This window comes from Lonchura striata, chromosome 1 (assembly GCF_050655825.1).
Source record: "Lonchura striata isolate lonStrDom1 chromosome 1, ASM5065582v1, whole genome shotgun sequence".
Classification (NCBI taxonomy): domain Eukaryota; kingdom Metazoa; phylum Chordata; class Aves; order Passeriformes; family Estrildidae; genus Lonchura; species Lonchura striata.
Genome location: NC_140703.1, coordinates 112442317 through 112470305, shown reverse-complemented (window position 1 = coordinate 112470305; position 27989 = coordinate 112442317). Strand labels below are relative to the sequence as shown.

The following is a 27989-nucleotide window of genomic DNA, read 5'->3' as shown; positions in this document are numbered from 1 at the left end:
TTGGAACAGCCTTCCTACAAATTACAAGGGTTTTAGCCATAAGCTTGAGAAATTTCTACATAGCTCTAATTACAGAACACCATTTTAAAATATTACCTGGCACTCAAACACACTTCAGATCAACGTAAAAAGGAGTGCTATGAAATTGCTTCCTGCAACAAACCAACAACAGCACAGACCGAGATCACATCCCCCTTCCATGATTAGCACGCACATCCACAACTGAATTTTCCTTTGGCATTTGGCTTTCTGAAGAGAATTTCAGGTCAGGGGATTTTGATTTGGTTTTTTGGTTTTTCTCGTTTGGTTTTTGGAGGTTTTTTTCCTCTGTACAGTTTTGGGTTCTTCTCTCTTTTATAAAGATTACCTAAGAAAAGTGAGGGGAAATTCTCCTATTTGTATATATCTCCTATTTGTATATAGGCAGAACTTTATTTTCAAGAATAATTTAAGAAATAGATATTAAAAAAGGTAAATTTGTTGACAGTAATTTATTCTCCTGTCAGTAAACATATGTAGGGGAGTACCAAACAGGTACTTTCCAGAACTAAACTAACACCTCACCTTGTTGGATAATTATGGCATTTACTTCCTCCTCTTCGATTTCTCTATTTTTCTTAACACAACCCTTCAGTGTTTTACAGTATAGCTTTGCAACTGTAAGATCAGTTTGCACCACATTTGCACCCAGATGTTTTAAAAATCCACTGTAACACAGAATTAGGTCTTTGAAAACCCTTCCTGGGGTTTACCAAACGTCTTTGATGTTTTCACCTTGTCCACATAAATGAAATCTTTATTAAAGAGAAGGGTGATTAAGGCCATTTTCATAAAATGATAACGAGTTCCTGACAGATTTACTTTCCTTCTAGGCAACTTTCCAACAAAAGTCAACAGCTAACAAGAATTCTATATCTGAATTCATGTTGGAGGATATAACTCACTAATTAAGTGTTCCTTAAACATTTCAAGGAACATTCAGACTTCCTGACTGATCCATTCCAAGCACTGCTTGATAAAGAGACACTACAGTTGAGTGTAGCTGAATAAATTGAGGTCTCTTTTCTTTCTCAGGCATCCTCAATCCAAGGTCTAGCATCCTGTTCCAAAGTAAAGCCCACCTTGAAAAATAACCAAGTCATTTTCACAGTAACATTCAACATTTTAAGATGCATTTCTAAATGCTGTGCCTTGTCAATCTTTCACTTTATTCACATGTGAATAGAAATGTTCAAGTACCTGCATACTCTGTTAGTCTGATAAAATACACTTTTTTATAAAATAAAACTTAAACCAGCATGATGCTACTCTTCGATGAATTAACACAGAACAATGGATTTCAGCAGTGCTGTTGTCACATTCCTCATAACTTGTCCACAATGCCCTGGATTTAAGTGTCTAGAAATCTTCAGGTTAATTCCCCACACACAGAGATGTCCCCAACAGATGCTCAAACACTTCAGAGAATCATCATAAAAGAACTTTCTGCTCCCTAACACAGCTGTACCAAAAGTTTTATTTATTCAAACTGTGTTGTTACAACTGCAGGCACACAATTCCTGACAATTTGTGAACACTCACCTACCTACAAAGGTCACAAATATTTAATCAAGATTATCAAACCAGACAAGGGCTGCAGCAGCAGTGCCATGCCTAAGCACAGATCTAATCTAAATACTGGGTAATAACCAGGCTCTTCTCTCAGGAACTCTCCCAGGAGTCACTCAAGTGAGCAATGACACCTCTTGGAGCCCCAAATCTGTGGAATTGGATTTTTGGATCTCTCCTGCCCTGGACAACTATGTCAGTGCAATAGATCCTGATTTAAACACTCATGCAATGGAATTTGTCTAGGACTGCCCTACCCAAACTCAGGTATTATATAAAAGAGTTCACTATGATCAAGTCCATTATAATACAACCACAAGATGATTAAAATAACTTCCTACAGGTGCCAGATATCTGCCATCATGTTTGGCTAAAATCAGGAATATCTTACTCCTTACTGAGCTTCTAATCCTGCCTCCTCAGAATATGTCAAAACTGATAATCATGGCAGACATTTACACTTGATATCTTTATTTTCCCAGGAGCATCAACATCTACAAATTGCAGTTCTAGCTGTTGTCTCCCTCTCCTGAACTGCCCTTTGTATCTGTTCATCCCCCACAGTCCTCCTCACCTCCCTCAACACGTTGACACAGGGAAGTTTTAAAAGGAAATCAGAATGAAGTACATTGCACAGAAGGGAGATTTATTTTAGCATTTTAGCTTAGGCACATAAGAAACATTGAGAGAACTACTTGAATGCAAGAATGAAAGTCAGATCAGCTTTTATCCAAGTTGAGATATTTCAAGTCAAATAATTTCAAGTCAATTTTTTTAAATGCTGAGTTGAGGTAGCACAGTGCCTTTGTAGTCAAAAATTGTAGAAACTCTATTTTGCAGGACATTTTACACCGATCTACCAAAGATTACAGCAAAAAATGGTCTACTTAGGAATATGTGGCATAACACAACCCAACACCTTCAAAACTATCCATACAGGTAGTTCTTTGAAAGGAAATCATATCTCATCAGCACAGAGGGAGTATTGATCTGGTAAATGGCAAAATACAGCATCTTCCTAACCTTTCACCTTCACTCTTGTCACTAGAGTATATATCCAGAATGTATTTTCTAAAGTGTTTTTTTCCTTCTCTTTTTGTTCCATACGATCAACACAACGCTTACTGCAATAGCAACAAAACAACCCATGCATCAAGTTCTGACAGAAAACAACCTGGTTGTTTCAGACCAGACCATCAGAAAAATCTATGAAAATTCAGACCATCAGAAAAATCCATGGGGAAACAAAAAAAATGTAAAATTCTTTTTTCATCAAAGGAAATACAGGCTGTATATCATGAAATGAACAATGCATGAAAATAACACTCAATTTCCAACCCCATGCAACTCTAAAAACCCATTGTAGCAGAAAGCAAAATATAAAAGGAGACCATACTACACACAAAGCAATCTGAAAACTCTCACAATTGTTCTGTAAGTTCTTCCTTTAAAAAACAGAGCACATAGAGGACACTTATTTCACCCAGGTAAATTTGCACTGCATGACAGTTTGTAACTTCAGATAAAATGCCCACGTTTATAAAGCTGCTCCTGTCTGACTTCAGCCCTGCCTTATATAACAACCTTCATGTGATTCAGCATTCTCCAGTTTCCCAGATCTCTCAGAGTTCCCAAATACCAGCCTTCATTCACACCCTTCTCTCTCTCCCTTCCTTTACTATCACAAATTCCAACAACTTAACTGATGACATCCAGCCCTGTAAAAACTTTTTTTTTTAAAAAAAAAAGAAAGAAAAAAAAAAAACTCTTAAAAATTCCACAACAGTAAAATAAGGAAGTACAACTGAGTTTTTTGCCATCCATATCTCTTTTGGGGGAAAAAAAAAAAAAGACAAAGTAGAACAAAAAGTGTGACCAAAAATACACCATAAACTTGCTATTCCTGACTAAATGGTTTCTTACAGATACAAGGCATTAAGGATGACAAGAAACAATAAATCCTCTAGTTGGAGGAAGGAGGGAAAGGTCTTTCTCCAGACCCAATCCAGGCAGCTTCCCACTGCCAACTCCAGAATAGCTACATCATCCATTGATAAGATGAAATATGATCCACCTGTGATTTTTACCACTTTCAGTAAAAAACTTGTTAGCTGAAAAAATGGTTTTGGATCTTTTCAGGCTCTTTCTCATGAATATCAAAATTGACAAAATTCCCCAAGATTACAGGAAAAGAACCACTTTGGACCACACATTTTTAAGGAAACTAACAATGAAATCCTTCCCAAGGGAGGCCAACCTGGAGAAAAATTATTGGTTTTTGGTTTCTTCTTCTTCTTGTTGGGTTGGATTCTTAATTTCTAGAACTCAAAATGCTCTTTTGTAAACTGCAAACAATGCTCTCAACGTTTGCAACTGGAACTGTGGAAAATAATCCCCGCATGGCAAAATTCTGAAGATATATACAAGAAACAGGTGTGTTAAAATATCACATACTGCATTCAAACAAATTTTGTTGCCATCAATGCTCTTGAGATGAAACTGCAGAACAGAGTTTCCATTTATTTTAACTGCAGATAATATTTTGTGCCACACTGAAAAAAACCTATACCTACAGAAATACATATAATAATTTACATTCCACCCTGAAAATGCAGGGGAAATAAATGGTAGGTGATTACTAAATTATTTTAATAATGAGCCATTGGAATAAAAACCAGAAAAACTAATCTCAGTCATAAACTATTTTGACATGCTTAATGTGAAAGAGTAAAAACAACAGAAACTATTACAATTGATTTTTAATTAATTGATTGATTTCAACATTTATTTACAGCAATCTTTAAAGCAGCTCTCCAAGAGCATGTAAGAAGAATAGATTAATGTTTTTATTGTTGCAATTTTAAAACTGCAGGAATTACTTCTGGAAAAACTCCTTCCATTCCAAAATGGCTCAGTAAAATATGGCACTTGCACAACTCCTGCTGGAGCAGGGGCTTTACAAGACAATACCAAAAATTTCCCTAGCATCCTCCAACTGGAGTTCTCCTTTATCTGCTATAAAACACTTATTTTAGTTCACTCTTTCACCCTTAATGCACCCTGCCTTTCTCCCCATCCTGTGCCCAAATGGGAGAAGATGCCAAAGCATTTTTCAGAGCATTGTTACAGTCCCTATAAATGCAAAGAATGCACAAAATGTTGTTTCTCTAAAGCCATCCCTATGTGGTACCAAGAGCTCTTCATGAGCCCTCCCATATGAAAGATGCATTTATCCACACTTCTAAGGAAAACAGCTGCTGAAGACCACACAAGTATCTCATGTGCTATGTGCTTTCCTGCACCTCTCTCTCAACCAGGAGCTTCAAATTCTTTCGTGTGACAATATACCAATGCTGACAACTTCTGACAATGGCATGGTAAGAATTTTTTCAATTTTATTCATCTGAAGTCATGATACCTCTACTGACAGACACAATACCTCTACTTACAGACAAGACAGCTACACTAACAGGATCTGCTCCTATCTGATGTAAGAGTGTTATTTAAAATACTGAAAAGGACTTTAAACAATTTGGTGTCTGTGGAACAGAAAGCAACCTGAGAATATTTTTCCTATTCCCAGTCCAACGCCTGCGCAGCAGCTTTCAAGTGGTTGTGCTGCTCTCCATACACACATCCAAATATCTATGCTACAAAAAAAACCCCCTCAAATAATGAATTATGATGGCAACAAAAATTATTTAAAACCCGTCAGCTTAATTGAGTTGCCTTTTCAGTACATAACTTGAAGACTTACTTTCACTGGAATTTATAATTAATTGCACATATATGTGAACATTTACATTAAGACTCAATTTTAATATGCCAGAAAGTAATTGCAGGTAGATAGTCTGAACTTATGTCGAACAGAATCTATTTTAAAAATTTGAACATTTACAGCAACACATTTTGAAATTAAAAAAAAAAGCATATACAGACCTTCCAGTAGTCAGATTGTAAACTGTAGTACCTCTGGTATGCAGATAATGCTGTAGGGGAGAAAAATGAATGTTCAATTTGTTTTGTTTCATTTTCTTTGAAGAAAAAGATAAAAATCCTTAAGAGTCAGAACACACAACATTAAAATGATAAATGGTTTAATAAAAGTAACAATGCCATGGTAAGTACACTGTTGTGGGCAATGCATTCCTTAAGATTATAATTTTGTTTTATGAAATGTCAACCCAAAAGTATATTTATTATTAATCTTACAAATGTAAATCAAGCAATATTTTAAAGAAAACCTATAACAAAGAAATAATTTGAAATTTTGTGATTTTCATCCCGGACAAAGCTGTTCTAAGATTTAAAAATTTAATCATGTAGCTCATTTACCACGCTCCCTGATGCCCTGTAATTTCTGAAGAACTGGTGAGGAGGGACATACAAAGAGAAATCAATTTCACATGGCCTTTCATTCTGAGAAACAAAAGCAAGCAGAAAAAAAAAAGCTTACATTTTATTCCACAGCATGGCCGAGACTAACCTGGAAAACAGTGCTAAGAACAGTTCTGTTTAGCTCTACTTAGCAACCAATTTCTCAAATCACTACTCCTGCATCCTTCTTCCTCACTAAAAATTCTGGGAGATTCATCTTGCCCTTGGGCTAATGAGCCACCTCGGACTAGAACACAGTTTTTGCTTTTTTCTAAGAACACGTAAGTAGGAACCATCAAAAATTAAGCATTTTAAGTAAAGATTCACTGCAGTAACACCAAGATACTGATTTTTCAAGTATTTGCTCCATAAGATTTAAGAATGGAAAACACATAATGTGTGGAAACCAAACAACAAAAGAAGACAACTCCAGATTTGGAAAACCATAAGCACTGAAAGGTTAAGACATAAGAACCAGGTGTACTATAGGTGCAAGCACTGTGGATCAATCACGTCCATAAATGTTACCACCCTTCAAAGCCTGCCTTGCATATTTGTTTTTGTAACTTGTAACATTTTTCTACCATATCCTGCAAGCACCATGGATAAATCACATCCATAAATGTCACCACCCTCCAATGCCTGCCTTGCATATTGGTTTTTGTAACTTGATCAAAGTTCTTGTGCTTAAGTGAAATAAGAACACATACATCATGGTAAAGACACAGAACTTCTGCACTGCTCTGTCTATGGAGACTCAAACTTTATCTGTAAACAGACACATGCAGATCCATGCCCATGAGGTGCTCCTCTCCACCAAAATTCTTGTGAGGCCAATTTCTAATTTGGTGTTCTAAACTGTGGTTTATTCAGATGCCCAGATAAGAAAAATGAACTTAGAAGATGACTCATTGACCACACGTTATTAACATGAAATATATCTAAAATGCTTACACAGTCCAACTCAAACAAAATAACTTAAAAATCTAGTCTTTCACAATTTAAGAACACAATTCCTCCTCCAACCACTCCCCCCAAAAAAAAAACCCCAAAAAAACCCCAAAACTGGTACTAACTGAAGAGTATTACTTCAGTCTAACAATGTAAGTTGAAGAATGTTAAAACTAAGTATATTTTAGTCACATTCTATAATAATGTTTTAAAGGATTTTCACAGTAAGAGAAAATAACATCCTACTGCCCCCCAAAAGTACTTCTAGGTTCAACTTCTTCCAGACATCACTAATAAGTTTTCAATGAAAAGGAAAAATTATCTCTTGAACATGGTAATGACTTTGCTTTCCCCAACAGGAACATGCACATGCACTATGAAACAGTTTCGTAATGCATCACATCACAAATAAAAGGAGTTTTTTTCCTTTTACTCAAGCAGTACCTATCCAAATTGTAAGGGTTAAAGTGTATTTCAAATACTCCGGTCAACATATTATGCAAGATTCAAAAAACTGACAACTTCTTGTAAAATTTTTTTTTAAAACAACTACTGCAGTCAACTACATAGGGAATATGGATAAAAAGATGAAAAGAACATTAAATACAATGCTTAGGATTTATACTGGGAAAATAAAAGGGGTAACATTTTCACTGCAGATGTTAAAAAATACAGGAAGTACCCACATGAGAGTATCCATTAAAAAGGAGAGGTGGAATATGCTTACCTATAGCAATTAAGACACTGCTACTAAGTTTATAAAATGTCAACAGTATTAAAAAAAAAATAAATAAATAAACAGAATGCCCTAAAGGGAAAGAATAGGAAAAAAGAAAGCAAGACAAAACTTGCCCTGAAAAATCCTAACACCTCAATTTAACATAGGGAAGTTATTACAGAAAGGATTCTTTTGCTCCATGACATTCTACCAGTTTTCTTTAAGAAAAAAGGATGTTTGGCTGCGATTTTCTTTTCTAACTCTTCCATTCTTCAATAAAGTTCAGTAACTTCCCACAGGAACAGCTGAAGTGATCACTGAATGTGCCAAGCTCAGTTACAATTAAAAACAAGCACATGGGAAGCGTGGACTGCTGAAGTCTATTTATATTTACACGATAACAAGATAAGGCCTCCATTCTAAGGAGCCACATTTCTCTTCCAGAGGAACAAAGAGGACACTTCAATCCTCCTCAGTGTCTGAAGTGCCCAATCCTCCTGGTGGGTTCACAAACACCCAGGGATCCAGCCTGTTCTAAACTAACAGTATTCCCTTTCTACTTCTTGCAGATGAAATGCTGAAATTCTCAGAGTTCTGCTAGAAGTGCATAAGGATGAATGATGGAGGGCTCCCTTAAGACAGAGCTAAATGTCCCTTTACTCTTCAGGAAAGTCAGACAACTAAAAAGTGTTACCATGCATGCTTTTCAGTATTATCAAGTTCTCAACTTACAGCAAGTTACCTCTGAAGTCTGATTTCAGCCCCTTTTACAACTACATTAAATATCTGCTCCATAAGCACTCAAGTGCTGCTGCAAAGGATTAAAGGAATAGAAAAACGGAAAAAAAAAAAAGGAATTCAAGAAAATGTTCTTTTTGCTAGAGCCCACATGAAATATTCCTAATCAGGCATATCCCTAAGAAGATTCTTGCATATAAGATTCCAGAAATCAAATTATAAAAGCAAGATTTTTGAAAAACTGAACAAACCTAGATATAAAGAAAAACATGAACCATAAATTTTGAACCCTATCATATTTCATAGTCCCTGAGTAACCAACAAGCAGATATTTATCTGAAATTTTATGGTGTAGAAATTAGCACCTTATCTAAAACCTGTACTGTGAACTACAAGAAACTTCTCCCTTAAATTAACTTTGTATCTACAGGAAATAAGTGCAAATCCCTCAAAATACAAACTTTACTCTAAATAAAAAAGACCAACTGAATTGGCAGAGCCACAAGAATTTTACACAAATCCGTATCTTTGACACAGCGTGTGCTTTATCAGTGTTATGATTCTGACTGTAGGATGATATTTCCAGGCTTATTAAAAAGCAAAAAATCCCAGTTACTTGGGTCATGCAGCACATTAGTAGTATTAAAAAAAAAACAAAAAAACCCCCAAAATGAACAACAAAAAAAAATACTAACATTTAGGCTGAAGTATCATTTTGCACCATTACTTTTCATCCAAGACTGGTCATTCCAAAGTGAGACAATTTTTGTCACAAAAAGATTCTGTCAACTACTGACTCTCTTTTAACATAGGGTCAACTTTCATTTTTACAGATACAAGTGAATTATCCCATTTCAGTTATGATATCTGTCTTAAACATTATGAAATGAGTACTTTGAAATCACTCTTAGGCATGGCAGGATTCTGCAGACAATCTTTTGATTAGGAACTTACTATTGAGCTTTTTCAATTTAAAACTTTGCCACTGAAATTCTTACACATAAGGGAATTGTATAAAGACAATAAAGGACGTAAAAACTTCTTTTTTCCCTGCATGTCAAACACGGATGAGCATCCAGAAAATGCATGTCTGGACTCAAAGAACAGGACAGAGTATCAACAGCAGGACAATGCCTCTTGCCTCACTCTCAACTACTTTTTGTAGTCAACCACAGAAAACTCTTAAAAGCACAAAACTGACAGACCACATTCAAACACCCAAAACAATACTCAACAATTGCTAAAAGAAGTGTTCCGTTTCCTATTTCCCTCCTTCTATCCTTTATTTAATTTCTTACTCCATCAGTTTATGCTCTTGCTATGAACACCTCTCTCCAAAAACTGGCCAAGATTATTATTTTCCTAACAGGTAATCCTTGTGATCACATTCCTGAAAATCCTGAGAGTGGCAGATACAGCATTTACCATCCTCCCCATTGGAGGGGCCATGTGTACCCCAAAGCTATACATAGCTTTTCAAGTCAACCACCATCAGCTACACTGCTTGATGAAAATAAAATGCTTACCTGAAAATAGCTCTGAAAAGCAAAATACCACCTTTCTAAAAGAACTGCAACCATTGAACAGTACGAATCCTCCTGAGCTCAGGCTCTCTTCAGAATCTGTAAACCTCAGGCACCTTGTGCAGAGCTGACTCTCAGTGAGTTCACACACTGGGAGTCTACTGGTTTCCTCTTACAGGTTTTTTAGTCACCCAGAACTACCCACTCTGCAATATGTATGGTTACTTCAACCCTGACAGGCTTCATTATGTGCCCCCTTAGAGTCTGCCTTCCTCTCCCACTATGATAGAGCCAAGGGCCATGTCAGAAGCAGCACATGGATAACACTTGTTCCTTATTCCCCCCTGTTTAAGATCCCTTGGTATGATATAGATAATAAAAACCAAATTTAATATAATTACCACATATGTGGTTTCAGGACTTTTTTTTTTCCATCTACTTAATTTCATAGGATGTTAACACAATTTAGTTTCAGTAGTAAGATAAGACAATCTCTCTTTGTATCCAGAATCTACATACTTGACCTAAACAAACAAGGAAGGTGACAGTGGGGAGGAAGAATGTCTAGACTGAGTGACAACCACCCACTTGTCACCTTTAGCACATTTCATCACAAATCGTGCAGTCACAGAGGACGGCTTTTATGATCTGCTCTAATAAACCTACTTTATGACACCTTAAAACTTAAGAGGCCTTCAAAGTGACACAAACATGGAGCAGTTTGAGTATTTTAGTGCTTGAGTAAGAAGAAAGTGAACTACATACTAACACCATCTAGTGGCACCTTGCAAGGCTAAATGTGACTAACACAAATTTTTGGCTTACTGAACATAGAAACAGCAAGCTTGATTTGGACAACATACCCTGAAAAGAAAACTTTAATACAAACCAAAGTTCATACTGGTCTGTGTAAAACAGTATGTTTTCTTAAATATAATTATTTTTAATTTAATTTTTGAACAAACACTAATGTTTCTTTGTGCTTATCTGATGTGAAACTAATAGTAAAACAGACAATCAGCTGAATAACTGCACAAGGGAAGCTTGGAAAGAAGACATCTCTTGATTTAAATATGACTGCTTCCAGGAAAAAAATAAATCTTCATTAAACACCTAAGAGATATATTCAGGCTGCAGAAACAGCTTATCCATAGTGCAGGTTCCACCCACCATGGTGTTGTAACCCAGCAAAGATGAAAACTGCTCTGCCATAAAATTGAAGTCATCGAAAGGTGAGAAAATTCCAAGGTTGAGCCAATAGAATTGACTTTGCTGGGTAAACACTGGCTGGATGGCCAGGTTCAGAATGGTGGGAAATGGAATTACATCCAGCTGGTCACCAGGTGTGCTCCCTAGGGCTCAGTGTGGGGGTCACTCCTGCTTGGTATCTTCATCAACAACCTGGACACGGAGATCAAGGGTTGAGGTTCAACCAGGCCAAGTGCTGGGTCCTGCACTTGGGTCACAGCAATCCCCCAAGGCTGGAGGAAGAGGGGCTGGAAAGTGACTGGTGGAAAAGACCCTGGAGTGGTGGCCACCAGCTGGATGAACATGAGCCAGAGGGCCAAGGAGGCCAATGGCACCTGGCCTGTATCTGCAATAGTGTGGCCAGCAGGACCAGGGCAGTGACTGCCCCCTGTACTGGGCACTGCTGAGGCCACACCTCAAATCCTGCATCCAGTTTGGGGCCCCTCAAGACAAGCAGGACATTGAGGGGCTGGAACATGTTCAGGAATGGACCATGGAGCTGGGGAAGGGTCTGGAGCACAGATCTGATGAGGAGCAGCTGAGGGAGCTGGGTTGTTTAGTCTGGAAGAAAAGGTGCTCGGGGAACTCACTGCCTTCTACAAACTGCATGGAAGGCAGCTGTAGAGAGGTAAGGTGTCAGCAGGTCTCTGCTTCCAAACAACAAGTCTTGACAGGACAAACAAAATGGCCTCAAGTTGCACCAGGAGAGATACAGATATTTCAAAATTTTTCATTGTGACAGGATTGCCAGACATTGGCACAGGCTGCCCAGGGAGGTGGTGGAGTCACCATGCCTGGAGGCATTTAAAAGACATGTGGATGTGTTACAGGAGACACGGTGCAGTGGTGGCTTTGGCAGTGCTGAGTAAATGGTTGGACTAGGTTATCCTAAAGGTCTTTTCCAACTTCCGTGATTCTACGATTCTGTAATAATAAAAAAAAATGTGGAAGTGAGAGCAGCAAAATGCCACTCAGGTCTTTTGTTTTAAGGCCTCAGGCAGATGCTGCTCTCTATTTCCTCCAGAGATTTGTACTGAAAGTACCAAAGAGACAATCAAAGAAGCCTAGAGCATGTCTTCCTTTTAACACAGAATGAAGGCTGACACACAAAAGCAATACAAGCATAGATTTAAGGTAGAAAAATCATCAAATATTCCTCTAAGAAATTTTATTAACAGCTCCACATCCTCATCTGAAAATGTAATGCAGCAGCAAAATGGTGTGAAGCCCACTGTCCAATCAAGTATTAAATGTGAAAGATATACAAGGGTTTGACAAGAAGTTTAGAGTTACACAAATTCTTTAGATCTTGAACTCTGTGAAAGTCTTAAAATACTGAGAACCAGTGAAGAAACCTAATGGATTCTCATCAAGCACAAAAATCCTTCCAAGAGTGTACTACACAAAAAGATATTTTAACAATTAAGTGTTTATTTAGAACACAACATTGTCCAAAGTGAAAATTTTCAGACAACCAGACAAAAACACGGCCCTGGTATATTTTATAATAAAACTGTCCACTGCTAACCTCTGCTCCACATACACATAATTTGTAAAGAACATTGTAATGTTCTAAGCTTCCTTTTTTCTACCAAAATGTCACATAATGGTTTAAACCATCTGAAAGTAAACCACCCAAAATTTCTCTCATCTTCAGGACTCTGTTAAACAGCTCTAAATAGAAGCAACTCAAATTCTACCAGTTAGTACCAGTTACAAGCAACAAAATAAACCCCCTTAAACCTAAACATCACACTTATTTGAAACAGTCATCTCTTCCTTTACTCATTCATGCTATTTAATTCATTCTAGTTCTTCAGGACTCATCAGTAAGACAAGACAGCCCAGCAGGAATCAGCACAATCCTGTCCATGCTGTTTTCCCTTATATTTCCCTTTATAAAATTATCGCTGCTACCCTACTCAGAGCACAGCACATGAAAATGCTTCCCAATAACAATACTTCCTTTCAAATTCCTGAAAGACCTTAACCACCACAGAGAAATTCCCTACGGAGCTGGAATTTTAAGTACAAAAGAACACATATACATTGTTGAATATGGGAGTTTCTCAGAACCAAACAATTTTACAAAAGAACAATCAGAAAGTGTTTAAATTTTGGGTTTCGGTTGCATCGTAATAAGAGAGCCCAATTAACATTCTGGGGTAGGTTTTTTTGTATGGTTTTAAATTTCAGATTAATGATTACTAAAAAAAAAAATGCCCCTTAACTAATGAGCACTATCTTATAAACAACTTTAAATGTTTTTATATTAGTATTTTTGACTAAGCAGTCACCATCTATAATCAAAATAAATACTACTAAAACTGTTCTGACATAGAACATTTAAAAATGAGACTACCATTTGAGTACAACAATAAGAATTATTTCAGTACAATATTTATTGTGTTTTAGTGACTGTGGCACCAAAAAAATCATGTTTTTCTCAAATCATTCATTCATTAACTGCATTTTCTACTTCCAGGAATTTTGCTAGAGAACAGCAATTCAAAGAGGCAAATGATTAAAGCACATCTCCATTTGTGCCACTGTGAGCTGTCCTCCAAGTCACAGACAGAACACGGTCAATGCATGTGACCCTTCTGCAAAAAAAATATCCCTAAGGAAAACACAGATGATGTCAATCCATGCGCTCATTAAATAGCAGGCAGTAAGTTAGAACCCAAACCTCAAAACATCACTATCTTCATCCTTACTGCTTATGGAAACCATCCATGAAATGAAAAATAAACTCCAACTATCAGTGGAACATGCGTTTCTTTCAAGCCCAGAGCACAGTAATTTGGTAAAAAACCCAACTGTCCTGAGGAATGCAGTAGCAAACAGTTCAGAGGTTCACACCAGAAGTCCTCCCAGCAGCCAAAGGCCTCCACGACAACCCATCCACCTCCTCCAGCAAAACCCCAAGGCTGAGGTTTCACATTCTGGGGCAACTGCAAGGCATTTATGTGAGGGGTTATTTTTCAGTTGGATCAGTTCCCCACACAGCTGCAGGCTCAGCTGTGCCAGCACAAAGAAAGCAACCCGCAGACACGAGGGTGCCACTCAGGGCATGCCCAGGCAACAAAAGGTTTGGGAACCTCTGAAACAATCCAACAGCTGGGGAATATCTGCCTTGTCAAAAGAGAAAGGAGGAAGAATCAGATTAGAGTTAAGAAAATTCTACTGAGGAAATGAAATAGTTTTCACCAGGAGGAGTCAATGTCCCATTTTAGGAAATCCCAAAGCCAAATTCTAATCAGTCACAAACAATAAAAGGTAAGCTGAGCATAGAAACCACTCTGATCAGGCAAGCAAAGCTGAAACCAATTCATTTGCAATCTTGGTAGTGTCTGAATACAAGTCCATGTCTCACTGGATTCAAAATCTGCAAAGGGGCTCATCCCTTGTGTGGGACCTTCTCCTAACAGCAGATGAGTGCTGGTATCACAGAAACTCCATTCCATGGCTGCAGAGAAAACATTTAGCTATCAACAGTATCAAATTTACTGCAATTTGGAAAACTGCAACCTGCAGAGCAGCTTCAGATCTTTTAAAGGTTAGCAGTGGCACAGACACTCCAGTCTTAGCTCAGGTATCATACTGAGAAGAAAGAACCTCATCCAGTAATTTCTGATGTGAGCTCAAAATTTTCTTGGAGACAAGTACTTATTTTTAAGAAAGAAAAATAAAAGCATATTGATTTTGGAATTCAGTGGCTATGAGTGACAAAAAACGTACTGAACTTAGAGGGAACTTAGAATATTTAACTGCTTTCTTAAAAAAAAATAAAGTTAAATAGACTTCAGTATCAAACATCAGCTGACTGTACATTCAGAGGTAGCTTGCCCCTCACTGATACCCTCTGAGCACATGCAGCAAGGACAAGACTAGCACCAATAATGTGAGTTTCAATGATGCAACCAGCCATGAATTTTTTTCAAGATCCCTCTTCCGGTGTGTAAGTTCTAATTCTTACAAAGAAATAACCTACAGTCTCAGTACCTTCAGAAGAAAGTATTAGCTACATCAAAACACTAAAAACATGCAACAAAATGCACCCAGTTGCATGATCCTTCACTGCCAGTGTGTTTGTGAAAAAATGAGACAGATCTAAAGAGAAGAAACTACCAACATGAAAGCCAGATCCCTGTCATCCCAGCATCGCTTTGTCTTGACCACTGATCCCAGTTCTACAGCCAGCTCATAATTTGTTCTGCTCTGCACAAACTTCATAGCAAGCATTTTTAAACAAAGAACACTATCACTTCTGCCTTATAAAAAACACTTCACACATTATATACAAAGGTGCATGCATTTATTGAAGATATTTAAGTAACAAGCTTTTAAGGAAGAAAAACTGTGGAGCATTATACATGCTGCTATCTTGTGGTATTTTATGAATTACATCCAATTTATTAAACACACTGACTTATCCATAATTTTGACTAAATTCAGACTACACAGAATTATAGTTCTGAAGACCATGCTCCTTCAGCATTTTACACTTCTGGAACTTCAGGATTTAAAAATCTGGGTAAAATATTTATTAGTGACATCAAAACATTCTGAACTCGCTTTTCTGTTCTAAATTATAAAAATTTAACTATAATGCAATTAAAATGTATGATAATATAACAAACCTTGTATCATGTAATGAAATTTATTTTTACTTTATAATGGAACACGAACACTCTCTTTCAAACAGCAGTAGTAAATTAGTTATAGGACACCTATGACTTTCTGCATTAAGAGTAATAGTTTTACAATCTTTGGTACTAGAGTTCAAAAACTGTAGTGAACAGGAACATATGTCCTTCACTTAATAAAAAAAATCCTTTAACTTCTCTTTCTATATCAATTAAAATTCCTCCAGTATTTTCAACTACTACTGTACCTCTTTGAAAATACAGATACATTTCTAAATACTCCATAACTAACAAGGCTTTTAGTCTTCTTGAGGCTTTTTTTACAATTCAGATGTTACTTTAAATAGGCATTTTAAAAAGTATTAAGTACTTTAATTCAGATTTTTAATGGCTTAAAGTTTCTTCTCACATTGTTGTGCTAATGCTCTTTTACAGTTCTGGAGAACTGATATTTCCAACCATCAATTGGATTTTTTCCATGCTTGTTTTTAAAACCATAGACAGAGTACAAAGTAGATGCCCCATCAGTAAACCCTGCCTCTGATCCACAGCAACACCCGGTCCTGTCATTCTTAACTGTTACCAACTCAAAAGCAGAGCTCATACAGGTCAGTCCATAATCCTGGACTGTTTTTGTGAAGTAAAGTATGTCCAGAGGGTAGCACTGCACTCAGCTCTAACTTTATTAGGCTAATGAGAGAGAGTGGTATAAATTTTTTTGCAGAGGGGGTGGCAGAATTTTCTTAAAACAAAACAAAAGCACAGGATCAGACTATTCTTCACTAAATTTTAGAGACAGCATACGGCCATGCTCCCTGCAGCTTTTCCCATGCCTCTGGATCTGGTTATATCCCTCTCATTGGATGGGATGAAGTACAAATCAGATGCCTTCATCACCCAAACCCTTCTGAATTTACAGACTGAATACAGATACCTGCAAATTCCTCCTGAGCAGAATCAAATCTACATGTTTCTCACTTTAGAAATGAAGGTCCCAGGAAGGCAAACTCACCCTGTTTAATGTCAGACAGAAAACCAACCAGTGGACCCACAGACACACTGCTATCAAGCAGCCCACAGCCAGCCTGAGTCACCAAGCTTCTGAAGTACCCTCAGTTATAACTCATCTCCCTGTTTCTGCATCCCAAGGAAACTGTAAACCAGCATTTTTGTGTGTTTGGAAAAAAGCATGGGGGGGTGGGAGGACACATTTTCAGAGTGAGGGTGTTGTTTGCTTCCCTACACAAAGAGATCTGCATACATGTTAAAATTAAAAAGCAACAACAATGAAAAAAGACATCCCATGGAAAAAGAAGTAAATATTCTGATCTGTTCTACCCAGCTCTCACCCACACTACACAATCACTGAAAGGAGGCAGGCTTCAGACACTGGGTCTGCCAGCCAATTTCATATTCATACCTGAACAAGGAGTATTTTGGTTGGGTTTTTGTTTTTCATTAAAATAAAAAAGAATGAGAAGCAAGTTTTGTTTTTTTTTAGGTATCACCAGTCTTAATTCTTTTATGGGCTCTGAAATACAGTATAAACCAAGAAAACAGTGACTTAGCCCAATGTTTTTCATTCTGTTGTGTCACCTACACTGAAGAACAGCTCCCCAAAGACATTTATCAAAATAACTTAAAATTCTTACCTTTTGGATAATCTTCCAATAAGAGGTTGAAGTGACCTAACTGACAAAAGAAATCAGACTCGACCTTTCCTTCAGCTTTCAAAATTAGCGATTCATAGCAGCGAACAGCCTGGGAAAAAGAAATACAAGGTTTTCAGAATTCTGTATTTTACTAAATCAAATAATATACATTCTGAGACATAATAGTTTTTTATTTGCTTGAAAGACGAGGTCTACAAACACTCTCACTAACGGAGTCAGCATCACTTTTCAAAGAAGAAATGTAATATTAAAGACAGAACAGATGTAGAAGCTCACTGATTCTATTGCAAATTGACAACAAATAAACAACAGAAATTTTCTCTGGTTCTTCTGTGAACGTTCCATTTCCCCAACACAAAACAAACCTCTAACTTACCTGACAATTTTTAATTTTAAAATTAATGAAACACAAAAGGATTGATTTCATTCTTTCCAATCTGCAAGAAAGAAACCTCTCTGATTTTATTCTCATTGTGTTGTTTTTTCCCTAAAGAAATAATTTTTCATTTAACAGTTATTTTACTCATTTTTGCTGAACCAAAGAACACACTACTTGTTTCCTTATGCAATTCATGTATCTTCATATGTGTTTCCCAAGATCCAATTCTTTTCACATCTCACATGTCATAAAATAATTTACTGCCTCCTACTGTAGGCTCAGAAAAGCTAAAGTCAGATATGTAAATTCAATTAGAAATTAATATCAGTTTGAGAAAACTTGCCCCAGAAGATTTTAAGTGACACACACAGAAGCAAAGAATGTTCTATGCTATGAATACACATTTTTAACAACTGCACTGACACCTCCTATTCACCAGAACTGCCATTATCTTTAACCTATTACATCCTTACCTCATGACCCTATTTACCTCCTGACCCTGTTTACACTTTGGTTATGAGTAAATAAATAAATAAAATCACTTTCCCAACATTCTGCACTTACTAGCCATTGAATTGAAGCAGTTGAAAAAATTTATATGGGAAGGAAGGTCTTTGCATTAGCACAGTTCTCAAAAGCCAGACAGACTTCCAGCAAATTCTAATTCCAGCTAGTTAATCTATGGCTTTCACCTATTTATGGTGTATGTTTCAAATTTGGTTGCAATTATGAACTCCTTGATTTTATGACAGGACAGTAAATCAAAGACCGTGGGGCCCTTCCAGCTCAGCATATTCTGTGATTCTGGGAAATGAGGAGCTTTAAGAAATTTTACTAAAACTCCATATTCCAAAGGGGGTGGGTGGGAGGGTGGGAATCAAGCTGAATATTTAAATCAGTAGTCTTGCCCATGTTTGTAATTTCCTTTGAGCATACTTTTACTAATCATCAAAATTAAAAATTTAAATAAATAAATAAATAAATAAATACGTCTGTGGAGAACCCAGCTACTGATCTAATCTGTACTGAATGGGTCACAGTTTGTATCCCAAGACTGGAGTGTATCACATACTTTCACCTACTTCCAAGTCCAGAAAAACCTTATTTTATGTCTGTGTTCAGAGGCAAAGTTCCAATGAATCAAAACAAAGCTATGCTGCTACAGAGCTTTGGGTGTACATGTGGTATTAAAAGGATTTAATAAACCATTAAATATATGTTTACATGAACTTAAAGTAGGTACTTCAAACTGTAGCTATTTGGCCATGTTCTGAAGATACCAAATTTAGATTTGTATTTGCAAGCTTTGCAAAATTTAGATTTGTATTAGCAAACTGCAGTGGAAGGACTGAAATTCTTTTCACCAAAGATCAAAGCTACTACTCCTTTAATTTCATTCCCATCACTATGAACACCTCTTGCAGTCAGTCAATTCTCTATCTAAAGAATATCATCCCTAATATCAGAAGCAAAGCACACAAGTCTAAAGTACATTTCTTAAGATTTCTTAAGATACATTTCTTACATTTCTGTATGTATTGACTCTTAACATCAGCAAATATCTTATTGCAGAACCTTGGTTTTGGCATTATGCTTCCTCTCTCCACTTTTTGGTCTCATCTCTTGATTTGTACAAACCATAATAAAATTTTTGATGGTTGCCCCTAATGTTACTGTTACACACTGATTTGTAGACAGGTTTCCTTTTTTCTGATCATTTGCAATAGCTGCTACAGGTGCTGAATAAAATAGTACTTCTGATATTTTCCTAAATTGGTATTTTGTCTTTTGCAATTCAGAGCACACAGAAACTGCCACCACAACAGCATACAATAAATACTGGAGAGGAAGCTAGGGTAGTTTATTTCCTGAATTAGGCTACAGGTGTTTAAGGAGAACTTGGCTTTATGAACAAATGTAACAGGATTTTTCTGTACAGATGTTCCGGGAAATTATAAATCACACGCACTTTAACGTTTAAGTGTTTGGGGACCCTCAAAGTTCCCACAGCCCTTTTTTTTAAGTAAATCCTCATTAAAAGAGGCATCACACATATCTGAAGCACTGTCTGTAGCAGGGATGTAAAAACCTGTGCCCAAGCCTTTCACACAGCTCAAAGCAATTCTCAACAAAGCAGATTTTGCCTTTCTGTTAGAACAGAAACTGAAGATACTGCTAAACCATCTCACTGATGCCAGCACAGGCAAGGCCTAAGACACCAGAACTTCCTCTTTCAGCCACAGTTAACTGTAAATTATCTGTTCCTGCAAGAGCAATTCAATTACACCATTAAAGCAAACCCTCTCTGCTGACCTCTAACTGGTTTGCAACATAATCAGCAACACACTCATATTTATGCAAACTTAACTTGGGAAGACTGTTTCAAATTAATATTTTCAATTCTTCCAGCACATTCTGACAAGATGAAAGAGAAACTAAAAGCAAGCACTACTTCCTCAGTGGGAACACCAAATCATCCCCTGGATCAGCAGGTTGGTCACCATGTAGCTCTTGCTCTTCCCAGTAGTCAGGGCAGAGTCACCAGGCAAAGACTTACCCAACTTTGGTTTTGGCCAAGAAACTTTCTCCCCCATCAGACCTATCCACAAAGATCTTTAGAAAGTAACATGTATTTTTCTGCACAGGTAAGAATTTGTCCCTGTTGAATGAATGGATGTATAAGGGAGGTCACAACTGGACCTATCTGTGTTTTCTTTGAAGGAAAAATCAAAAGATCTCATTCTTTAACTGCAAAGGCCACCTATGGCACTACTTGTGCAACACATTTAAATTATCCTGAGACACTAAGAATTCTAAGGAAGTTAAAAACCCCTGAGGTTTTTAAGCATTGTTATTTCTCCACACTGTATGGATCTCTAAGTGCATTCAATTGAGTCAGCCTTGAGAATTGCCAGTATTGACAAATTAACAAGAAAGAGAAAGACTCTGAAATGAAAAGGAAGATTGCTACACAACATCATACACTTCCTTCCCTTTGTTCAAGACTACAAGAAGATAAAAGGGAAACCTGAAGAATTTAGGAACTTGGCAAAATAATCACCCGCAGCTACTTCACAGTGTGGCAACCAGAGCAGAAGCAGGAAACCAAGGCAGGAATGGCTGCAGGAAAAGAAATTGGCTTATATAACACTAAGAAAGTAACAATATTCATGTTGTTTGCCACCTTCAACTGAAGTCATACACTATTGTCACACAAATTCCCTCTCATTACATCACAGTTCATGACTGGGGGCGTCCCAATTGCACAGATTCAACTGTCAATTCTTAGGACACCTTTAAATACAGTACAGTGAAGAAAAAGGCTTAGTGTATTCACCAACTCACAAAAAGCTACCAAAACCTGTTCACAAAAGGAAGAAATAATTCTAGAATCACCTTTAAAATGTACTACCAAACCCCTGTGTGTTCCAAACATTCATTCCAATGGATAAGGAACTGGATTATTTTTTCCTCTCTGTTTTAAAACCATTCCTTCTGCACACGCATAAAAAAAAACCAACCAAACAAAACTAACCCCATAAGCTAAATGTCAGTTTTGGTCATTATTAATATGATGTCATTTCATGAAGGAAAGACCCTAGAATCGAGAATATACCATAACAAAATAAATAAATACACCCAACACAAACAAATCTAACTGATAAATCAAACAGATGAAATCAGAATTCTAAATATTGTATACAGGAGTCACTGAAACAGCTCTGCTTTATAAATAAAAAAGACCATGTTATTTCTACTTCAATTAATATGAAGAAAAAAACTATAGCATTATCATTGGGTGCAACTGTTTGTATTTTACAGCACAAATCCAAACTACTGTTAAAAACCTGTACTAGAATAAAAAGGACAAAAATCAATACAGCTTGTTTAGATTGTTTCTGAAGAAGATAATGCAATGTTATCCTTTCTGAATCACGACAAGCATAACTGACCAAATGAAACTAAGCAGGGTTAAACAGCCAAACATGACAAAAAATTAACTATTAATTCTTTAATATATTAATTATATTAAAATGGAGGAGCACACTGAGTCAGCAATTTTTACTTACAACATAAAAAAAACCCTGGCAACTACAGTGAAGCAAAAAGCCAGCAATCTGAATTGTTAACATGGCAACAACCAGGCAGTAACATGCAGTGAAAGAAATATTTGAATTTTACTGGGTAATAAATTAACTGCTCAAGAAAAACACAGCACTTCAATGCAGACAATACAGTGTAAAATCACAAATCCAAAGCTTCAAGAAGTTCCAAAAACCTTCAATTTCACAGCATCAAACACTAATGTATATGTAGATAAGCTGGGGGAGGGTGACAAAACTGAACAGTTGCTGCTTCTTTCTCTTGTGCCTCCAGTGACCCAACTGGATGGGCTTTGTGAGCAGGTAATGAGAACACAGATTCCAATGAAAATTGGAGAGGGAGACATCAGCAGACTCCTGACAAACAAAATACACTTTCTGTAGTAATGGTTAGAAACAGAATGTTAATTAGCTGATATTTTAACCTTCTGGAAAATAAAGTAACATGTGGACAGTATTGGCCTCTGCTACCACAGGTCAGTCGGGCACCTACAGAGCAGGACGGCACAAGTGTGTGTGTGCTGGCTCCCTCTCCCTCCCTCAGTGCCACTGAGGAGGCTCTGAAAGGCTTCATTTTCCCATCCCTTCCTCCTTGCCATGATTCACCAAAACACACACACACAATTTGCTAACAACAATGGCAACGATTTGCTACGGCCCAGAGAACCTCCTGGTGAAGTTCCAGCTCCTGCTCTGCAGCAGCAGGAGTGTGTCTGAACAGGGCTCACTTCAGCTAAGCAAAGAAAAAAAAAGACAAGCTTGAATTCTTCAGAAGTTAAAACTACTTTTCCCCCATCAATGACTGGCTGGATACATATCACCTTCTGAGCTGTAGATGATTTACAAGAACATCTCATTTATTTCTGCAGAGAAAAGCACACCATTCTTATATGACTGAAGATAACCTAGATTAATGCAGCAGATCCTCCACTGAAGACTCTCATATTATGTATTGGCACAATATCCTTAACTTCCTTTACTTCCTTATTCAATAGCAATTCCCACTACACCTTTCAAAGCTTCTTTATATGCTCTGTCTTTGCAATGCTCATATTCTGTTATAAAATTTCTCTCAATTTCACACGTTTACTCTCCTTGTATTTCACATAGGGACAATGCAATTTCAAAAGCCTCAGTAAGAGTGCTGAAAGTACAGCTTGCTGGACACAGATAAGCTCAGACCCCAAAACATTCAGGCCTCAAGAAGAAAAAAAAAAAAAACATGAACTAGCCTCTTCAGTAAGTTTGTTCTTGCAAAATTTCTATGGCATATTGAAATGTTGTGAGCTTATTCTAGTTTGCTAGGAACACTTAGAATCAAAGTCTTTATCATTTCAAAGACAATTAGTATAGAACAACAGGAACTGATCCTCCTCAAACATTTCTCAAGAAATCTATCATCAGTTTGGGTTAATTTATTTTTTTATGACTAATGCTTCATGAAAAAGGATACAAGAATAAACAATGCAGGCAGTAAAGGAAAGCAGCTGCACACATACATGCACAGCCTGATGGTCACAATTTTGATGAATTTTCTTTAAAAACCACTATTGTAGTCTAAGACTTTTGTGCTTCCAGATTATACTGAACATGTAACAAATATTTTTGTTCAGATGATATCTATGGTCGATAAGAGACAACATAGTAAGCAGAAGTAAGGTCAAGGTTGCTAAGTTTACAAGGGAAAATTAACATGAACTCAATTATTGCTGAAATCTGAGGGATATTGCTTCATAAAAAACACAGATCTGCAGAACAGAATACAAAACAGAATACATGCAAATGAATGATTAAATGGAGGAAAGTGACATTTTAGCAGAGTAAAAAAACCAAACTCGCCTCCCCTAAATAAAGAACACTTGCAAGACATTCTTGACACGTGTTTTCTGTCAGACAGATGAAAACTCAATAGCTTACATATTAAAAATAGTTTACATGCATAAAATACAGGAAGCTTAATCCTTTCCAGCTGACATTGTCCATAACCAACTGGATTTTATGAAAAATTTGTTGACTGGAGCTTATGTGGTGAATCACTATGCATTATTTCTGAGTCCACCTGGAGGATGCAATCCTCTCATTATTTATTTTAAATACAGTCAAATATCAATGTCTATGTACATACACACACACCTACATCATTGCTGTAAATTCTAAATTATTAGCAAACAGAATCATGTCTATTCTATCCCTGAAAATATTTCATAATCAGATGATTCACGAGATTGTGGCAAATTTTATATGGAATTTCAAATTCAAAATCCTTCACAGGTAATCTTTACCAAAAAACCCAAACAAACACAAGTAACTTTCTTTTTTTTTCCAAGTGACAGTAGATTTTTCATAGCCAGTTGGAACATTGTTTTTATCTGAGACTACAGGAGCATCTTTTTGGCTATTTTTACCACAGTAAGTCTATTTCAAGTAGAATTGCAGCACCTTAATTTAGCAATTTTTCAAGCCCATAAATAGTTCACCACACACTAAAATTTAAGACCACTAAATCTGATTTTATTCTAGTAATTCTACCTATGCCAACAAAGAACATCACAAATTAGGTGTGGCATGCACTTAGATAGCTAACACTGATAGATAAAACTTATCTTTTTTTTTAATATGTTAAACTAGTTTTATCTAGGAGTCTGCAGAGTACCATAAAGATTTTAAGTAAGATAGGATACAACAAATAAATAGCTGGTTTGGTTTTCATTGGGTAAATTATTTTGGAAATATAATTAAAATCAACACACAGAAATACAACCAAACACAAAAATCCACCCACAAATAAAGCCAGAATCTGCATTAATAGCTGCCTGACTTACCTAATGAAAAAAAGGATCAGAATAACTTATTTATGAAAATATCTCTGGATCTGGAAACAAGTCTTTGGAAATGTAACACGGACTATCAGGCACCAAATATAAGAATGTCAATGAAACAAAGAATAAAGAACTTGAGACAGAGGTATGAAATAGAGAACAATGTACATGCAAATGCACAAGACAATGTCTACACCAAGACTGGCACAACAAATATATTACTTGTGAAAATACCTAGTTTCAGACTAAACCGAATGATTTTTCTGTGTTGTCTGAATAGAAGGCAAAACATAAAGGCAACTACTAAAAAATATTCAAAAGCTACCACCAATTGCTCTGCAAAACCTGCCCAGTCTAAACTTCAGTCCCAAAAGGGCTCAAGCACTAGAGGTGGCCTGGTACTCAGAAATAATATTGATGGTAGCTTAGTCTGAAAATAGAAGAAGAAGATGATTTCTTTTAGAAGAATGGAAGTGAAAATGGGTCAGGAGCTGTTTCATAAAGGAAGTGTAAAAACTAATGCTAATAGGGTGGGAAGTGTGGAATTTTCAGCACCACAGGAGATACAGAATTGGTAAAAGCACATTAAGACACAAAAGATTAAAAAAAAAAATCTAAATGGACTGAACCTGGTTTTAAATACTGAAATATCACTATTTCAAGGAGTCTCACAATGCTGGCACTTTTAAAGTTACCCCACAGCCAGTGCAGCAGAAGGATCCACCCCAATGATTTTCCATCACATCACTGAAATCTCCCATATTGGGGACAATTCACATATCACATGTTCCTTTTTCCACAGTCATTCATATTTTCTCCTCTGTGGCTGCTTAACTATGCTTACACAATTATGCTCACATATAAAAATGAGCAACACTGGAACATAACCAAATGTCCATGAAAACCAGCCTGCATAGACAATGTTTTGTAGGAAAACTTTATACACAGAAAACACCTTGAAAAGCACCACAATAATTCCCATCAGGAGCTGTAACCCTTGTGTACTAATGCCAGCAAACACCCAGCCTTATGCCTCACCTTTTCCCCTTTTCCTGTGACAATCAGAACAAAAAGAAATTGTGATGAGGAAATAAGAGGAATACAATCCTCTGGATCCAGTTCACAGCTAATGAGCAGTACCACTTCTGAATGGCAGAGCTGGTGAACCTTATTCCAGGAAAAAATAAATGTCTTATTTCTTCTGTGTGACAGAAGATTCCAGATTTTACATTTATGCATTACAAAGCCCAAGTCCAAATTATTTTAGCTACTAGTATGCATTTTCATCATAATGTGCACTAAACACCAACTAAAATGACAATACACCCAAAACATTGCTTGGGAACTGGCCAGCAGAGTCTTCTGATAAGTAAAACCTGATAGTGGGTTGTCACAGGCAAAACATCCCAAAGACTCCTGCAGCTGCAGGGTGAACAGCTGTGCAGGTTGTCACCACAGACTGTTTTCATCAATATTTCCCTGGAGCTGGATGTAAGATTTCCTTCTTGAATAATGCTTCCCAAGCCCTATCAAATTTGACATCCAATATACAGATGGACATTAAAAAATACCAAGTGGGAAAACATTTATGTATGAAGCTTAATGCCAATTCTCCATCTATCTTGTATGTATTTTCAGGGACGCTGCTGAACTAGTAAACAGAGACAGCTTCAAATGATGAAGTTCCTGGTAAGTACAGCAGGTCAGAAACCCATTCTATTATAGAAGGGAAATGGAATGCACAGAAAATTCACAGGAAACTCCAACACATTAAAACTATCTCTATCATCAAAACTGTACTATCTAAGGACTTAAATCTAGAAAGATCAAGATTCAAGGCTTCACTTTATTTAAAACAAATATTTAAATTTGAGTTGCCCATACACATCACAAGTACCATAGCTATCAGATTCCAGAATCGACATCACTTTTAAGCCAAAAGTGACCACAACAACTCTCTGCAGGACAAAGGCAGAATGACAAATACTAAGCTTCCACCTACACATAGAGAACTCTGTTCCAGCCATCCTTTCTCCATCCACAACTACAGCATGACCTTGGGTAGAAAAGGAGGATTTTGTGATTAAAATCAAACAGCTGGATAAATGAAAATGCAATCTATTAGAAGTGAGTACTAACTGAGGTGTTTGGGCACACCACCATCTGTCTTGGCAGAACAAGTAGTTCTACTACAAACATAGAACTTAAACACAAACTTAATTATGAGTTCTCAGTTCCATGACTATGATGTTCCTTGTAACAGAAGGATCCACAAGGAATCTTTTATACAATGTCCAACTGGAAAAAGTACAATACCCCCTTCTGTTGGGCCTACCTTTCACTACCACATACATCTTAAAATACCCATAGTATTTTAAGAGTTTACTAATAAACTGCCTTTAGAATAAGTCATTACACTTTAGGAAAAGCAACACACATCCTGAACATACTCGTTTCTAAAAGTCAACCTTGTGCACCTCTCTTAAGCACTTCTCTAAGCACTAACACTGCTCATCTCTCAGAACCAGGGAGAATATCCAAAAATTTTAGAAACAACGATCAAACTATTAAAAAGCATTTTATAAACCCACTGAGGCGTGAAACCCATGACGAGAAATTTGAAATGGGACAGAGTACCCCAAAAGAGATGTGAGGATCAGCACTGAATATCAGGAAGTTCTGCTGGCACCATTCATAAACCAGGATGTGAATGTGGCTCATACACCAAACACCCCTGAAGAGTCCCTTATAATACATTACTGTAATGGTCACATTTAAAATGAAATTATGCTAGAAATAACTGAATCATATACATCAGATATTTATTGAGAAGTTTTTCTTTTGATGAACATGCCATATTCCACAGGACTCACTTGACAGAAGGTGTTTTCCTAAGCTCTCTCTTCAGCTAAAGCCATCATGACTTGAGCCTTTAGATGAATGATCAATTCTGATATGATTTACAGTGGCAGGTAACAATTTCAATTACATATTCATGTCAAACCTTAGAATGAACTTCAGCAGATTTACAGGCAATACAGTTTCCAAAATAAAACTAACTCAATACTGCAAGAAATGCACTAAAATTGTGACCCAAAGCCATAAAGTCACTAAGAAGTTTCCATTAAAAGGACAGTTCCTTAACATTAAAATGTTGACTGTCTTTCTTTTTAAGGTTGTGGATGAACAGGACACACCCTTGG

General features: G+C 36.8%; 1 protein-coding gene across 18 annotated transcripts in view; it reads right to left on the bottom strand.

The window, feature by feature from the left end:
• KDM6A (lysine demethylase 6A) overlaps window positions 1–27989 on the bottom strand; it is a 150526-nt gene that overhangs the window by 99556 nt on the left and 22981 nt on the right. For 17 of the 18 annotated variants that reach the window (XR_014957003.1, XM_085586134.1, XM_085586149.1 and 14 more), the window contains 2 exons: window positions 17465–17573; window positions 5548–5597 (listed from right to left, as the gene is read on the bottom strand). Coding sequence is in view for 16 of the 18 variants with exons in the window: in XM_085586134.1 (XP_085442260.1) it covers window positions 5548–5597; window positions 17465–17573 (159 nt within the window). In the remaining 2 variants the exon portion in view is untranslated. Of the gene's footprint in view, window positions 1–5547; window positions 5598–17464; window positions 17574–27989 lie in introns of those variants that run through there. The other variant, XM_085586232.1, reaches the window with a different exon arrangement.